The sequence below is a fragment of the Oncorhynchus tshawytscha genome, linkage group LG16 (assembly GCF_018296145.1).
Source record: "Oncorhynchus tshawytscha isolate Ot180627B linkage group LG16, Otsh_v2.0, whole genome shotgun sequence".
Classification (NCBI taxonomy): domain Eukaryota; kingdom Metazoa; phylum Chordata; class Actinopteri; order Salmoniformes; family Salmonidae; genus Oncorhynchus; species Oncorhynchus tshawytscha.
Genome location: NC_056444.1, coordinates 52,346,680 through 52,363,461, shown reverse-complemented (window position 1 = coordinate 52,363,461; position 16,782 = coordinate 52,346,680). Strand labels below are relative to the sequence as shown.

Sequence of the window (16,782 nt, the reverse complement as noted above, 5' to 3'; positions counted from 1 at the left end):
GGATTATTGTGGATTTATTTTAGACTTTTTGTTGTTGTTTCTTTTCTTATCAGTCAGTGGGGGGGCTGAGGCTGGTGTTGTGCATTGATCTGTGAAAACAAGGATTAAAAAAATGTGTGTGGATTTTGGGGTTGGTTTTTGTTGGGGAGGTAAGGAGGGAGACCGGGCGTGATTTTTTGATAAGCAGAAATGCCTGACAGTGCTTTTTTAGTTGCTTCAGGCAGACTATCTTTTGTAAATTATCTATGACCTCCGTACTATTTAATGTGTATTATATGGACAATGGACTGACTTGGAATTGAGAGGGGGAGAAGGGGGTTCCTGGTCATCGCATTTTTACAACACGTGTGTGTGAGTGTTTCTGTACGCAAGTATGAATGTGCGTATGTTTAGAGGCTAGAGGGATGAAAACAAAGGACATGTGGGAAATAGGAATGGCCAGAAATTTTGCATTTTGAAATGACACTCCTGCAAATGCTTATTCAGTCTTTTTCATCCTCAGCCTGTTCCTGACACAGAGAATTGAATGTGCTAAAACCAATGAGGTTCATTAAAAAAATCTGAGGCGAGTGTCTTCTTAAACCATTCAACTGCAGAGCCTCAAGAGGTAGCCAAATAACATTTTATACACATGCAGTTCCTCTAAATTGGACTACAGAGCCTTCTATCTCAATGGAGATTCTGTTCTTGCATACATGTATGGGAATATGAAGGGTGAAATCCGTTTGAGCTTGTGTCTTGGGGCGAGTGGTTCTATCCACATAGCTTCTATGATTATTGCACTCTTATTAAGTTCCAATGTGTCTCAGTGAAAGGAATAACTTTTATACATGATCCTGGCTTGGGGTTTGACATTTGAAATACACTGAGTTATGTTGGTCATAGAACTAACATTCTAATACTTTCCGTATTTCTCATTTCTGCCTCTTCTGTAGTTTTGACTTTGCAAAAGCCCAAAGCCAGCCAAAACCCAATTTGACATCTGAATGTCTTATTTAATAACTCACTGATTTTACAGTGTGGCTGTAGTTATTATGACTCTGTATGTGGAGAGACTGCATTATGGATGAAAAGAAATGTAAAGACAGAAAAAGCTGTCTCAGACACATGTGCAACCACAGTGTTATTATACATTAAATCTATGAAAAGACAAGACTCGTAAGGATAGTCCTATATGTCTCTGAATAGTGGAACAAATCCTGAATCTCAGAACTGAAATACTTTTGACTTTGCCCTTTAAGCTGAACCACAAAATGTCAAAGCTCACAAAAAAAAAATCTGCAGTTGAATATCAAATCTAAAATAGCAGAGGTTTGAAGGATACCTATGTAAATGTCTTTGGGCCCCTACATATCTTGGAAGTCAGAGGGTGTGGTTTCCATATATTTTCTGTATTATATAAAAATAAATAAAAACTGCCTGAGCTGTTTAAGCACATCTCTGGCCATTTATGATTTTTTTGTCATTGGTTTTTGTAATGAAACATTAATTTCCTTTGAAACTATTGACAGATTGCAATGACTAAACATAACACATTATCTAAAAGTTAGGAGCTTGTAACAAAGTTATTCTATGCTGTGAATGCAAACATAAGACACCCAAATTCGCCAACCAGTCGTCGAGACATGGCTCCGGTTATAAAACATTGTCAGCTACAGGTAACTGACAAAATAAAAAGGTAACACCAACATAAAGTGTATTTATAGAGTTGGTCCACCACGAGCAAGAACAGCTTCAAAGAATCTTGGCATAGACCCTACAAGTATCTGGAACTCTATTGGAGGGATGCGACAAATTCAATAATTTGGGTGTTTTGTTGATGGTGGTGGAAAACACTGTCTCAGGTGCTGCTCCAGAATCTCCCATAAGTGTTCAATTGGGTTGAGATCTGGTGACTGAGACGGCTTTGGCATTTGGTTTACATTGTTTTCATGCTCATCAAACCATTCAGTGACCACTCGTGCCCTGTGAATGAGGGCATCGCCATGATAGCCAAAATAATGGCCTGCCCAGCATTTTTAATTGCTTAATAATTATCTCAGGAACCACACCTGTGTGGAAGCACCTGCTTTCAATACACTTTGAATCCTTAATTTACTCAAGTGTTTCCATTATTTTGGCAGTTACTTTTATGTTGCACCTCACCTGGGGTATTATTGATAGCATTTATTGTGGGTATTGGACTCACAATTTTTTTTAGCCCACGCAACAGAAAGAGGACATAACCCCACCCCAAAAGTATGATGTCAAAGGGTTACAAGATACCATCTTGTACAGTTAATACATTTAAAGGCAGTAAATATACGGTCTTCCTTTCCCATGCGTTATCCATCTTCATCAGGTCACCAAGTTGCAAAGAGTTTACAAAGCCCCAGATTAGCCCACTTGTGGAAAGGTTGGAAAGAGGCTCATGATCAGCTTGCAGAACCGTCACATTAAGTTTCAACTTTTGATGCCATCTTTCCTTTATACTAACTTTCAGCATCAAACTTGCAAAGCTTCCTCACAAATGTATACTGAACAAAAATATTAAAAGCAACATGTAAAGTGTTGGTCCTAGATTTCATGAGCTGAAATAAAAGATCCCAGAAATGTTCCATACGCACAAAATGCTGATTTCTCTCAATTTTTTTTTGCACAAATTTGTTTACATCCCTGTTAGAGAGCATTTCTTCTCTGCCAAGATAATCCATCCACCTGACAGGTATGGCATATCAAGAAGCTGATTAAACAGCATGATCATTACACAGGTGCCCCTTGTGCTGGGGACAATAAAAGGCCACTCTAAAATGTGCAATTTTGTCACAAGGTCACAAATGTCTCAAGTTTTGAGGGAGCGTGCAATTGGCATGGTGACTGCAGGAATGTCCACCTGAGCTCTTGCCAGATAATTTTATGTTAATTTGACTACCATAAGCCAACCTCCGTCATTTTAGAGAATTTGGCAGTACGTCCAACCGGCCTCAGAACCACAGACCATGTGTAACCTCGCCAACCGAGGACCTCAACCTCTGACTTCAACTGCGGGATCGTCTGAGACCCGCCACCCAGACAGCTGATGAAACTGTGGGTTTGCACAACTAAATCATTTTTGCACAAACCGTCTCAGGGAAGCTCATCTGCATGCTCTTCGTCCTCACCAGGGTCTTGACCTGATTACAGTTTGGCCTCATAACAGACTTCAGTGGGAAAATGTTCACCTTTAATGGCCACTGGTACGCTGGAGAAGTGTGCTCTTCACAGATTAATACTGGTTTCAGCTGACTGGGCAGATGGCAGACAGCGTGTATGGCTTCATGTGGGCGAGCGCTTTGCTGATGTCAAAGTTGTGAACAGAGTGCCCCATGGTGGCGGTGAGGTTATGGTATGGGCAGGAATAAACTACAGACAATGAACACAATTGCATTTTAGCGAAGGCAATTTAAATACAGATACCGTGACGAGATTCGGAGGCCCATTGTCGTGCCATTCATCCACCGCCATAACCTCATGTTTCAGCATGATAATGTATGGCCCCATGTCGCAAGGATCTGTACACAATTCCTGGAAGCTGAAAATGTCCCAGTTCTTCCATGGTCTGCATACTCACCAGACATGTCACCCATTGAGCATGTTTCAGATGCTCTAGATAGACATGTACAACAGCGTGTTCCAATTCCCACCAAACTCCAGCTATTTCGCATAGTCATTGAAGAGTGGGACAACATTCCACGGGCCACAATCAACACCCTGATCAACTCTATGTGAAGGAAATGTGTGACCACCATTTGCCTCATGTACGAGATACGGACTGGTTTTCTGATCCACGGACCTACCATTTTTAAGGCATCTGTGACCAACAGATGCATATCTGCATTCCAAATCATGTGAAATCTATAGATTAGGCACTAATGAATTTATTTCAATTGACTGTTTTCCTTATATGAACTGTAACACAGTAAAATCTTTCCATGTGGCATTTAAATTTGTTCAGTGTATTTTAATTTGATGCTATCCCACATGCTGTAGATAGATATTTTTTTGAAGATGACCAAAGTATAAAAAACTTGAATATCTTTCTAATGGTTCTTCAGAGAATTAATGTGTTATACTGTATATCCTCATTCATCAACCATTGTTGATGAGCAACCTGAAAACAACGCTCTAGTCAGCCTATTCATATAATCAAATCCCTGTTCTCACACATGGCCATTCCACACTAGGGCCATCTGGGTGCTTTGGCTTATGCTCCATTTCCTTAGCCTCGTGTTTCTTTGCCTGTGCTTAGCGCCGCTGATCCTCCATAAATTCAGCAAATTCAATAAGGGTCTCAGCATACATCTAACCTACCCTAGCGCTGCCACCCTCACGAGCACACTATCTGACCTCCAAAGGAAAGCAAATGTGTCAGAGCACTGATATCATTAGCGATCAGGGAATATCTTACTAACAGCGCATGTGCTGTGCTCACTAATGCCAGTTACTGCATATGCAGCCATGACTAAAAAGCTCCGGTACATATCCTTGAGCCAAGAGCAGAGGCAGCTGTGGCCTGGTGATTTCATCTGAGTGAGTGGGAGGTGAGAACAGGCAGAGTGGCGGGGACAAGGACAATGTGTGTCGTGTGTGGGGAAACAAGCACTACTCTTAACTGAAAGACAATGCAGGTATTGCTGTCTAAATAGCTACCCAGAGACGTGTCTTATTTTTGCCATTTGAGCTGACGCAAATAGTTACGCTGCATTTCCACAGGCAGCCCAATTCTAAAATTTTGCCCAATTATTGGTAAAATAGCTGATCTGAATGGTCAAAAGTCCAATTAGTGAGAAAAAATATCAGCATTGGACTTCATTTTTTAAACGCAGCCATAACTTCAGGACAAGTATAAAAGGAAAGTGTACATTTTCAGTTGTTGATCTGAAGTCAATAGGAATGCAGTTACACCATCTAGTGGTGTTGTGGTTGTACTAAACTACATTTTGCGTCAGGTAAATTCTCATTACATTTTCCAGGACAATACATTGATTAAAACATTTACTTAAAATGTGAAGGTTTGCAGCCAGCAAAAACAATGTATCAAATGTAATGTTAAGTGAAAAAACAGAACTGTGTTTACTTTCGCTATCAGAGCTACATGAAAAGTAAAATGACTAACTACACAAAGAATATTTTCCAACTGCTTCACACAAAAATAGGTTAAAAGCATGGAGAGCGGATTCATGGTACTGCTTGCTTGCCGTGAATTGCAGGACAACAAAATGGGAGCGTCGGAATGGAATCATTCACATTTAAGAAAAAGCAGGCAGATTGAAAACCAACAAGCACCGGGACAGTTTGGGGGTAAACTAATTCATACCTTATTTTAAGACAAGAATATACAGCACTACTTGCAAGAAGTGTGGAAGAACTGCACTTACCGGTAATTGTAAGTGCAACTGAAAGCCTATTAGTATAAAAAGTACAAGTACACCTCTTAATTACATTACTTTCCACAAACAGGGCTTGAAGCTCAATGGCTGCTTTTACACAGGCAGTCTAATTCTGATCTTTTGCCCAATTGTCATCAAAAGAGCTGACCCGACTGGCCAAAAGACCAATAAGTGGGAAAATATCAGAATTTGTCTGCCTGTGTACATAGCCTACAAACTTTTGAAATCTCAAACATTGAGAAAATTGACAAACTGACAACAGTGCACTACAGATATACACTGAGTGAACAAAACATTAAGAACATTCCTAATATTGAGTTGCACCAATCAAGTCGTCGGGGCAGGGACTCTACAAGATGTCAAACACGTTCCACAGGGATGATGGCCCATGTTGACTCCATTGCTTCCCACTGTTGTGTCAAGTTTGCTGGGTGTCCTTTGTGTGGTGGACCATTCTTGATATACAGAGGAAACTGTTTCGCATAAAACACTGGCAGCTACTACCATACCCCGTTCAAAGGCACTTAAATCTTTTGTCCTGCCCATTCATCCTCTGAATGGCACACAAACACGTCTCAATTGTTTCAAGGCTTAAAAAAAGTATTTCTTTAACCAGTCTCCTCCCCTTCATCTACACTGATTGCAGTGGATTTAACAATTGACATGAATAAGGGATCATAGCTTTTACCAGGTCAGTCTGTCTGTCATGGAAAAAGCAGGTGTTGTTAATGTTTTGTACACGCAGTGTATAATCTCTGAAGAAATTCTTAAAAACGCAGATTTGTGAATGTAGACCATATTGTTCATTGTTTCACTAAAATCGTTTACCAACATACTAGATATGGTGATTTATTTTTTATGTCCCCAAACATATCAGTTTTGATATCACCCATGCGCCAATGTGGCTTAAAAGTTAATGAAAGTAAAGTAAAAGTAGACAAATATAAAGTCATGTAAACGCTGTACAACTTTCAGAATTCCCCAAAATATATGATGTGTCTGTTCTAGCTTTGACGTTCCGCTTCCAATCTATATCAGAAGAGATACTTTCGACATGTGTCAGATCCACACCTGCACTCCACCCGAATCCGCTTTTTGGGAGAGCTTGGGAGTCCCGCTAAACTGAAATTTGAGTCCATCCTTGTGCTCTCTGCATCAACTGGATCAACTGCAACGACAATGTCAAGAGCCAAATTCAGCCAAGATAGCCAACACAACTGAGAAACGTGTCATGGTTCTCACCTGCACCACATAATTGCCAAACTGTTTAACAAGCCAAATATGAAAAGCAGTATTGTCCAAGCATCAAACACTAAAAAGCAAAAACAAAGTTTAATGTTGGAATTTCCAGTGCTCACTGATTCCATTGCATTATACAATTTCAAGGTGTGACTAAAAAGACAAAAGAGGGTTTACCCAATTGCGCTTGCCTACCTAGCCCTGAAAAGGACTGAGTAGGTAATTTGACACATTTGGTGTCCACTGCCCACACCCACCTATGTAGTTAGTCAATGTAGCTAGTAAGTTAACGGCAATTTCTAATAGCAGCAATGGGTGATGGCAAAATGACAGAGCCCATTCATTTTCAATGGAAGGAAAATGACACGCCTAAATGAGCCAGGTGAAATGTGCAAATCAAAGAAAGCGATGCACATATGTTTTGGAAAGCTGGACTCCAGCGATATTGAGGCAAGATTAACAATTGATGCTCACAATAGCGTCCTGCCGGTGCTGTATCGGAGGTTGATAAATTCACTACCTATCACGCTGTGGGCCTGCTGCTCGAAAGAGACACCTACATGGTGATCAACTGTTGAAAATCAAGTGACTTTCAGTTGATATCAACTGTTAGTCACTATTAGTAACAGCAGCTGTATTATCTACCTTTAAAGGGATACTGCAGGATTCTGTTTTTTTCACTTACCCTGTCAAATTAACTTGTGGATACCGTTTATAGGTCTTTGAGTGTAGTATGAAGAAAGTTAGAGCTGGTTTCTTGATCCAATGCAAACTAGCGTTAGCGCAATGACTTCAAAGTACACAGGTACGGTAGCATACGCTATCAGAGACAAAAAATACGGTATCCAGGAGTTAATCAGACTGGGTAAAAAAGAAAAAACAGCTTCATTGCCAATATATCTCAGTATCCCTTTAAAGTTTAAAATGTCACATTGGCGTCATACTAGGCAGTGGAACATTACACTTACTTTGCATCTTGTAGTCAAAAGTGAGCTCTTCTCCTGCCCTGATGGAGCGTGTGGAAAATAATGCTATCCTCGGGAGCCTCTCATCCAGGTTGTCTATAAACACATTGTATACTTGCAGGTTGGGGTTGCACTGCAAAACAGAGAAGACAACTTAAAAGGTAAACAATTTAAGAAAGGTCCAATGTAGCAGTTCTCAATATCAAATATTTTCTGGGTAACAATTAAGTATCTCACTGTGATTGTTTTCAATTTAAAAAAAACGGTAAAAAATAAACCAAAATAGTTTCTTAGCAAAGTGCAATTTCTCAAGCAATAATTTAGCGTAGACTTTCTGGGAGTGGTCCGAGTTGGGAGGGGAAAACTGATAATTTGCCGTTATTGGCAGAGCGGTTTAGAACGCTTTCTTATTGGTTTATTAAACTAATTTACCACACGGTGTTGTCAGCATGGAAGGCCAAAACTCGATCCCACCAAACAGCTTTTACACTAAAAGGGCATTAATAATAATTTTTACTGTATTATTCCAACCTCAGTGTGGAAATATATATAAAAACACGAAAATTCCCATTTTTACTGCACTGGGCCTTTAAGGTCAAAGCATATCTACAGCAATCAATGCTATATTTCAGAATAGCCGAAAGCTTATAATACATTTCAGAAAAACACAATTATACTATGACTTTCATTGAGGAAAAAATTGTTTTTTTCACTACAAATCTTATTCAGTTAGAAAAATTTGGTGCACTTCTTGTTCCGTATGCGAAAGCATATTACACTGCAATACTAGAACACGTCCATGGGGACTCAAGTGGCATTTTTAACAGCTTTTATTCTGCTGTGTCTACAATGCATCTGCTTTCACTTGCACATAGAATACCAAAATATACTACTACCAATGTACGACATTTGGCTTTGGCTATTCTGCAGGTATGTTTATTGAAAGGTTAACTCTTTTGATAATGTGCCACTCACACTGTGGTTGACAAAGTGGGAGATGTTGCCATGGTTAGCGGCATCCACCGTATAAACGTCCTCCACGTAGTCCAGGTCAAACAGGTAGGTGGCGCCTTGCCGGTCATACAGGTGTCCTCTCTTCTCCGCCTCATCCGATGTGATGATCTGACGGAGGCAGACGAACACACCACTTTAGCAACTGCTCACAAACACCCTGAATGGAAAGTTAAAGTAAGCTTCTGTTAAAAAAGCAGACTCCGACACAAACATTTGTCTTATGTCCTTTGTCCATTACTCTAATCCAGGCGTCTGAGACTGTGGGCCACCCTTCAGAACATCAAGACAACACCCCCCCCATTGCAACTATTTATTTTTCAGTTTTAAATAGTTGTAATGAATCTGTTAGGGAACCACTATTTTTGGCCACTCCATCCCCTCTTTATAATTTGCTAGCTATCTGATTTCTTTTCCATTCTAATACAAGGCATGTCATTGCCCCTTTAATTAAGACATCTGTTACGCAGTTGCACCAAACTTTTTTTTTTTTTACTGCGCCACAAGTGTAATTTTAGGAGTTGAGAAATAAACATTGTAGCACTGGAAAGCTGGGATCAATTTAAAAAACATTTTTTTTTTTAAATGTAGCAATCAAAACTTATTTTAAATGACAAATGTATAAATAACCTAATAAACCCTTAAAAATATATTAAATGCTAGTGCTTCCCTAGGGAGGCACGCCTCACACTTTAATCCAATTTCTTTTTGTGACAGAATAGCTAATTCTGGTAAACGCAGCGGACATGATCAGCCAATACTTTTTACCCCAAATATTGGCCAATACTTTTTACCCCAAATATTGGCCAATACTTTATACTACTTACCTCTCCAACATACTCCATGACAAAGGTGTTCTTTTTGATGTGCTGTAGTGCACGTACGCCCCAGCCTCGGCCATTCCCAGTCTTGAAGATGCACAGGTCGAACTGAATGCCCTTCTGGACCAAGCGGTTGGAGCAGTCAGGCCCGCAGCTACAGCGGGCATTACACTCGTAGATGGGCTCCCCAGCCCGCACTCGCACCTGGCCCTTGTCAGTGTAGGCCAGGCGGTGGAGGGAGGCCCCGGGGCAGCAGCCGCCGACCGGATCACTAAAGCAGTCCTTACACTCACAGCCGACGGCCATCTCGTTGAGCACGATGCCCTCGCCCACCTTATAGTTAGTGATGTAGGTGAAGTCCCTGGGCGGACCGTCCAGGTCCACCTCGTTCAGGACAAAGATGCGCCCCGGGTGGTTACGAGTCTTGTTCAGGTCGGCTTCCCAGCACTGGAGCCTCTTGCGGAGCTTGGCTTTCTGCACCAGGGTCCAGGCCACGTCCTTGTCCAGCCGCTTGGGGCAGGTGGTGCGTCTCTTCTTCTGCCTCAGCTCGTGCTCCATGTCCTCGTGGAACTGCGTCATTAGCTTCCTGCACTTGAGGTTTTTGCGGGGCTCCCAGGTGTTGCTCGACTCGGGGTAGCCCTTCCATTTAACCAGGTAGGACTCCTGCTCCTGATTCACAAAAGGAGACATGACTTGGGTTGCATATTATGGCACAAAATATTTAACATTTTATACATTATGCACGCATATAGTCCATTCGAAAAGTATTCAGACTCCTTGACTTCTTCCACATTGTTATGTTACAGCCTTATTCTAAAATGGATGAAATTGGTCTTATTCCTCAATCTACACACAAGATCTCATAATGACAAAGCAAAACCAGATTTTTAGAATTGTTTGCAAATTCATATAATAAAAAAACTGAAATCACATTTACATAAGTATTCAGGCCCTTTACTCAGTACTTTGTTGGAACACCTTTTGCAGCGATTACAGTCTTGAGTCTTCTTTGCACGTCCCGAAGCCTGGCACACCTGTATTTGGGGAGTTTCTCCCAATCTTCTCTGCAGATCCTCTCAAGCTTTGTCAGGTTTGATGGGGAGTGATGCTGCAGAGCTAAACTCAGCAAAAAAAACAAAAAAAAAAAAGAAGTCCGCTCACTGTCAACTGTGTTTATTTTGAGCAAACTTAACGTGTAAAGTCAGCCCCCACCCTCCGATCCAACAGTTCCCAGACGTGCTTAATGGGATTGAGAGCCGGGCTCTTCACTGGCCATTGCAGAACACTGACATTCCTGTCTAGCAGGAAATCACACACAGAGCGAGCAGTGCGGCTGATGGCATTGTCATGCTGGAGGGTCACGTCAGGATGAGCCTGCAGGAAGGGTACCACATGACGGAGGATGTCTTCCCTGTAACGCACAGCATTGAGATTGCCTGCAATGACAACAACCTCAGCCCGATGATGCTGTGACACACTGCCCCAGACCATGACGGACCCTCCACCTCCAAATTGATCCCGCTCCAGAGTACAGGCCTCTAACGCTCATTCCGTCGACAATAAAAACAAATCTGACCATCGCCCCCGGTGAGACAGAACCGCAAATCATCAGTGAAGAGCACTTTTTGCCAGTCCTGTCTGGTCCAGCGACAGTGGGTTTGTGCCCATAGGAGACATTGTTGCCGGTGATGTTTGGTGAGGACCTGCCTTACAACAGGCCTACAAGCCCTCAGTCCAGCCTCTCTCAGCCTATTGTGGACAGTCTGAGCACTGATGAAGGGATTGTGCGTTCCTGGTGTAACTCGGGCAGTTGTTGTTGCCATCCTGTACCTGTCCTGCAGGTGTGTGATGTTCCGATCCTGTGAAGGTGTTGTTACACGTGGTCTGCCACTGCGAGGACGATCAGCTGTCCGTTCTGTTTCCCTGTAGCGCTGTCTTAGGTGTCTCACAGTACGGACACTACAATTTATTGCCCTGTCCACATCTGCCGTCCTAATGCATCCTTGCAGCATGCCTAAGGCACGTTCACACAGATGAGCAGGGACCCTGGGCATCTTTCTTTTGGTGTTTTTCAGTCAGTTGAAAGGTCTCTTTAGTGTCCTATGTTTTCATAACTGTGACCTTAATTGCCTATCGTCTGTAAGCTGTTAGTGTCTTAACGACTGTTCCACAGGTGCATGTTCATTAATTGTTTATGGCTCATTGAACAAGCATGGGAAACAGTGTTTAAACCATTTACAATGAAGATCTGTGAAGTTATTTGGATTTTTACGAATTCTTTGAGACAGGGTTCTGAAAAAGGGCCGTTTCTTTTTTTGCCAAGTCTATTTTCAGGTGTTTGATCAGTTTCAAGTCCGGGCACTGGGTACTTTGCTCCGTTCCTCTTTCCCTCGATCCTGACTAGTCTCCTAATCCCTGCTGCTGTACCCTTCCCCAGATCTGTGCTGCTCTACAGACAATTCCTTCAACCTCATGTCTTGGTTTTTGTGCTGACTTGCACTGTCAACTGTGAGACCTTAAATAGAAAGTTGTGAGCCTTTCCAAACCATGTCAAATTAATTGAATTTACCACAGGTGGACTCCCAATCAAGTTGTAGAAACATCTCAAGGATGATCAATGGAAACAGAAGGCACCTGAGCTTACCCGATTGAGTCTCATAGCAAAGGGTCTGAATACTTAGAAAAATAAAGTATTTTGTTTTTAATACATTTGCAAAAAAAATTATCTAGAAACGTGTTCTCTTTGTCATTATGGGGTATTGTGTGTAGATTTACTTTTAAAAAATTATTTTATCCATTTTAGAATAAGGCTGTAACCTAACAAAATGTGGAAAAAGTCAAGAGCAGGGAGGCAAACTGGTGAGGACACAAAAAAGTGACTTTGTTTTGCACTGAAACATGCAAAACATGACAGCTTTGCACACTCTTGGCATTCTCTCAACCAGCTTCTTGAGGTAGTCACCTGGAAAGCATTTCAATTAACAGGTGTGCCTTGTTAAAAGTTCATTTGTGGAATTTCTTTGCTACTGAATGCATTTCAGCCTGTCAGTTGTGTTGTGACAAGGTGGTATACAGAAGATAGCGCTATTTGGTAAAAGATCAAGTCTATATTATGGCAAGAACATATGAAATAAGCAATGAGAAATGACAGACCATCATTACTTTAAGACATGAATGTCAGTCAATCAGGAACATTTCAAGAACTTGGAAAGTTTCTTCAAGCGCAGTCGCAAAAACCATCAAGTGCTATGATGAAACTGGTTCTCATGAGGACCGCCACAGGAAAGGAAGACCCAGAGTTACATCTGCTGCAGAGGATAAGTTCACTATAGTTAACTGCACCTCCGATTGCAGCCCAAATAAATGCTTCACAGTTCAAGAAACAGACATCTCAACATCAACTGTTCATAAAAGACTGCATGAATCAGGCCTTCGTGGTTGAATAGCTGCAAAGAAACCACTACTAAAGGACACCAATAAGAAGAGACTTGCTTGGGCCAAGAAATACGAGCAATGGACATTAGACCGGTGGAAATCTGTCCTTTGGTCTGTTGAGTCCAAATTTGAGATTTTTGGTTCCAACCTCTGTCTGTGTGAGATGCAGAGTAGGTAAACGGATGATCTTTGCATGTGCGGTTCCCACCGTGAAATATAGGAGGAGGAGGTGTGATGGAGCTGGCTGGTGACACTGATTTATTTAGAATTCAAGGCACCTTTAAACAGAATGGCTACCAGAGCATTCTGCAGCAGCACGCTATCCCATCTGGTTTGCACTTAGTGGGACTATCATTTGTTTTTCAACAGGACAACGACTCAACACACCTCCGGGCTGTGTAAGGGCTATTTGACCAAGAAGAGTGATGGAGTGCTGCATCAGAACAACCGACCTCATCCCAATTGAGATAGTTTGGGATGAGTTGGACCGCAAAGTGAAGGAAAAGCAGCCAACAAGTGCTCAGCATGTGGGAACTCCTTCAAGACTGATGGAAAAGCATTCCATGTGAAGGTGGTTGAGAGAATGCCAAGAGTGTGCAAAGCAGTCAAAGGCAAAGGGTGGCTACTTTGAAGAATATTAAACATATTTTGATTTGCTTAACATGATTCCATATGTTACTTGTTTTGATGTCCACTATTATTCTACAATGCAGAAAAGAGTAAAAATAAAGAAAACCCTTTAATGACTATGTCTGTCCACATTTGACTGGTACTGTATATACATTCATATTTTATAAAAGAGCATTCCTGCCAAACCTGTCCAACTTTTTAGAGTACCAGACCCGAGCAGCAAATTAGAGATTCAAGTCGTTGTTCGCTAGAAGAGTGATGTTTCAGCATATGTAAATATGCCTATTGTATTTCTTTGCAGCGCACACATAATTTTCAGATTTTCAAAATTGATAAAATCTTAAATCTAGCGCAAAGGCATTTTAGAAGCATTGCCTCTATAGCTAATACCAGACACTCACTCATTCTTTATCGCAGTCTTCTAAACTCCATTTAATGCCAAGATGTTTATATTTATTTTTGATTATGCTTTTTGTGACGTGGATCATAATTACAGTTAGTCTATCAGGTCATCGTAACGTTACGTGGAAAATACAATTAATGGGACACAGAATTAAATGTAAATCACACGTAAAAATGCGACTTGTTATTTTTTGTATTTGCATTTAATTTCTTTCACTAGCAAATGCGAGTGAACTGCTGGCACTTTAGAGCCCACTGAATGTCCATTTTATGTTCGCTAACGTTAGCATTAAACAATCAGTGTTTACCTTTCCACAACACACGGCGTCGAAAAGGGATTAGGCCATGTGTTTACGTACAGCTGACAGTCAGCAAACTCAGCATCACAACAAACAGGAGGAGGGGCAGACACGGGATAGCTACGTCAAATAATGATGTATTCATCTCCATGTCTGTTGACACAAACTCCATACATGTCTGTGTGTTGCAGCTCGAGAATCAGGATGTTAGATTTACTCAGTGAATTTATTTTTTATTAAAATGTTGAAAAATAAATATCAGGCCCTATTCATTTCTGCTCAGATCTTGTTACCTGCGTACATGGACTAATTTCATAGTTGGTACACAAAATGTCTTGACAGGTCTGAAAGTGCTTTTTGCATATACAGTTACCTAAGTTGCTAACAATTGGTTAGCCAAAGATGTACTGTTAAGGAGTGTAGGCTAACCGACTCCTTTAATGTCCAAGGACCTTTATATATGTTATGTTCAAAGGTAAACTGGGTCTGGCAGCCAAAACAGCTAAGTACTCCATCTAAATGTGAAACAATTCTCAATTGCGATACTGTTCTAGAACCATAAGGCCCTCTACTTTCATGACACTACAAAATAGTTTATAAAATATATACGTATTGTACACTGTTAACACAGTTGCAGCCAACAGGACATCATTTTCTGGCATCCTTCTTCCATTACACCCAGGTGTTCAGAGACCCTAGATAGCTAATTAAAACAGGTTGGAAATATGACCGTGTGGTGGGCCATGTTAAAAGGTGAATAGTAATTAGTAGACAGAGCGTCAGGACAGCATGTGGGAATATCCCCCGGACTGCAGATATGTTAATAGACGGTATAATGGGCTAACAGTTGGCCACACAAACACAGATTAGGGCTGGGAATTGCCATGGAACTCTCAATACAATATTATCACGATACTTAGGTGCCGATACGATATGTATTGCGATACAATGTTCCAAACATATTACTCACCATATGTCTGCTGCAGAGGGACAAGAGAAAGACATGATAAAAACGAGTTTGGCTCAGTCATTGCAATAAGTGTTGAAAACAAATTGGCTCCCTATTTAAAAAGAAGATTGAGAACAAGGAAAAATACTGGTGTTTTGGTGCAGGTACAGCAAACTAGCACAGAAATAATATTGCAATGTTGTCAAAATGATATCAAAAATAATATCCTGATTTGTAACTATCGATTTTTTTCCCTCATCACTAATAGAGATCCTATTAAATTACATCATTATATGGTCACATGCCTGTAGCTGTAAATTCTGGCTGATGATCTGTTTCCATGGACTGCTTTATGGACTGTGGCTTTAAAAAAACAAAAGTTTAAATTAATCACCAACTGAAGGTTGCAATTCTTGAGATAACTCCAGGACTTGCCTCAGCCTTCATAGTCCCTTAGAGAATGAATTCACTCACCTTAGACTTCTTGTAGTCACAGAGGTACTCAACCTCATAGTCATCGATGTTATGCTTGTTCACCCGTAGCTGTTTACAATGGAGTCTTTCCCTGCGGCAGACAGCCTGCAGATCGTCCAAAGACAGCTTGCAGGATACGCTACAACCTGCAATTGTAGCCACCATGTTTAGCTAGCTACGTTACAAATAAACGAGAAAAAAAGACATTCAGCTTGAGTATTCTTATTTGTAATTGCAGACACTGCCAGACAGTTCCACAATAAAGACAGTTTGAAGACAGGCAGAAACGGCTCATCCAATAGAAATCCCTGAAAGCGCTTGTAGGCGATGTCATGGCAAAGGTAGCTAGTTAAGCTCATGCGCAGAAACACGTCACCGGGTATAACGGTTGTTTCGTGCCGAACTGCGCGGAAAATGAAAGCGTGTCAGTGTCACGAGATTGGATTAGTAAATTGTTCAACCACTTAAGACATTCCTTCAAATCTAGGTTATGTCTTTAGATTGAGACAATTAACTACTAAGGAATAATTCTTCACTTCTCAAACCCCAGCCTGGTCTTCTTGGTCTGTTTCGCTAGCGTTCCTGGAAGTCTCGCGATGTTGCGCCTCTGGTTTCAGAAACTGTGGTTCTACAGAACAAGGTCTGTGTTTTGGCGCGCTAAATGTTTGCAAGCAAGTAGGGCTGTCAGAAAAACACGCGAGTTTCAAAAAAATTGACGCGTCCTAATGATACACAGCTTGCTAACTAGCTAGTTCTTGGGCTACTTTAGTTAGCTAGTAATTACTCCATATCCGCTTGCATTCGTTGGGCTTTTTAAAAGTTAACGGTATCAACTTCAAGCTGTTAGTCCTGAAAAAAAGACCACACAATCCACATGTGCAGATAGTTCTGCCTACTCAAACATCGTTCTTGCTTTAACCTGGCTAGGTAATCTACGACAAGCGTGTGATAAAGGTCGCGGAATTAAGTGTAACATTTTAATTTCAAACAGCAACAACATGCAAGAAACACAACACATATAAGTATTAACTTCCCACTCTCCTTACCTTCCAACTCTTCCGCCATGTTTACTGCGCCGCCAAAATTGAACAATCCTTCGATTGGGGGAAAATTCTTTCGAGGAAGCAGCTGTTCTATGCTGTTGATTGG

At 41.2% G+C, this 16,782-nt stretch overlaps 1 protein-coding gene across 3 annotated transcripts; it reads right to left on the bottom strand.

Annotated features, from left to right (window-relative positions):
• Positions 1-6,025: 6,025 nt before the first annotated feature.
• LOC112215887 (histone-lysine N-methyltransferase SUV39H1) lies at positions 6,026-16,782 on the bottom strand. Of its 3 annotated transcripts, XR_002948264.2 has the most exons (7): positions 16,680-16,776; positions 15,634-15,808; positions 9,451-10,113; positions 8,588-8,734; positions 7,616-7,745; positions 7,333-7,467; positions 6,445-6,576 (listed from the first exon to the last, which is right to left on the bottom strand). XR_002948264.2 is itself a non-coding variant. In XM_024375351.2 (6 exons), exons 1-6 carry the CDS (start codon positions 16,696-16,698, stop codon positions 6,443-6,445), a joined length of 1,239 nt encoding a protein of 412 aa, XP_024231119.1. In that variant the 5' UTR covers positions 16,699-16,782; the 3' UTR covers positions 6,026-6,442. The 3 variants fall into 3 exon arrangements, 2 of the variants coding, with proteins under 2 accessions (XP_024231119.1, XP_024231118.1); XM_024375351.2 differs by lacking the exon at positions 7,333-7,467 and having other exon boundaries at positions 6,026-6,576; positions 15,634-15,779; positions 16,680-16,782; XM_024375350.2 differs by lacking the exon at positions 7,333-7,467 and having other exon boundaries at positions 6,026-6,576; positions 16,680-16,775.

What these genes read in the sequence shown, in the direction of transcription:
- LOC112215887 (XM_024375351.2), bottom strand. An exon ending in GTGACTACAAGAAGTCTAAG is followed by an intron (nt 10,114 to 15,633) that starts GTGAGTGAATTC and finishes TTTGTGAATCAG; the next exon opens with GAGCAGGAGTCCTACCTGGT. An exon ending in CCCACTTTGTCAACCACAGT is followed by an intron (nt 7,746 to 8,587) that starts GTGAGTGGCACA and finishes TCTGTTTTGCAG; the next exon opens with TGCAACCCCAACCTGCAAGT.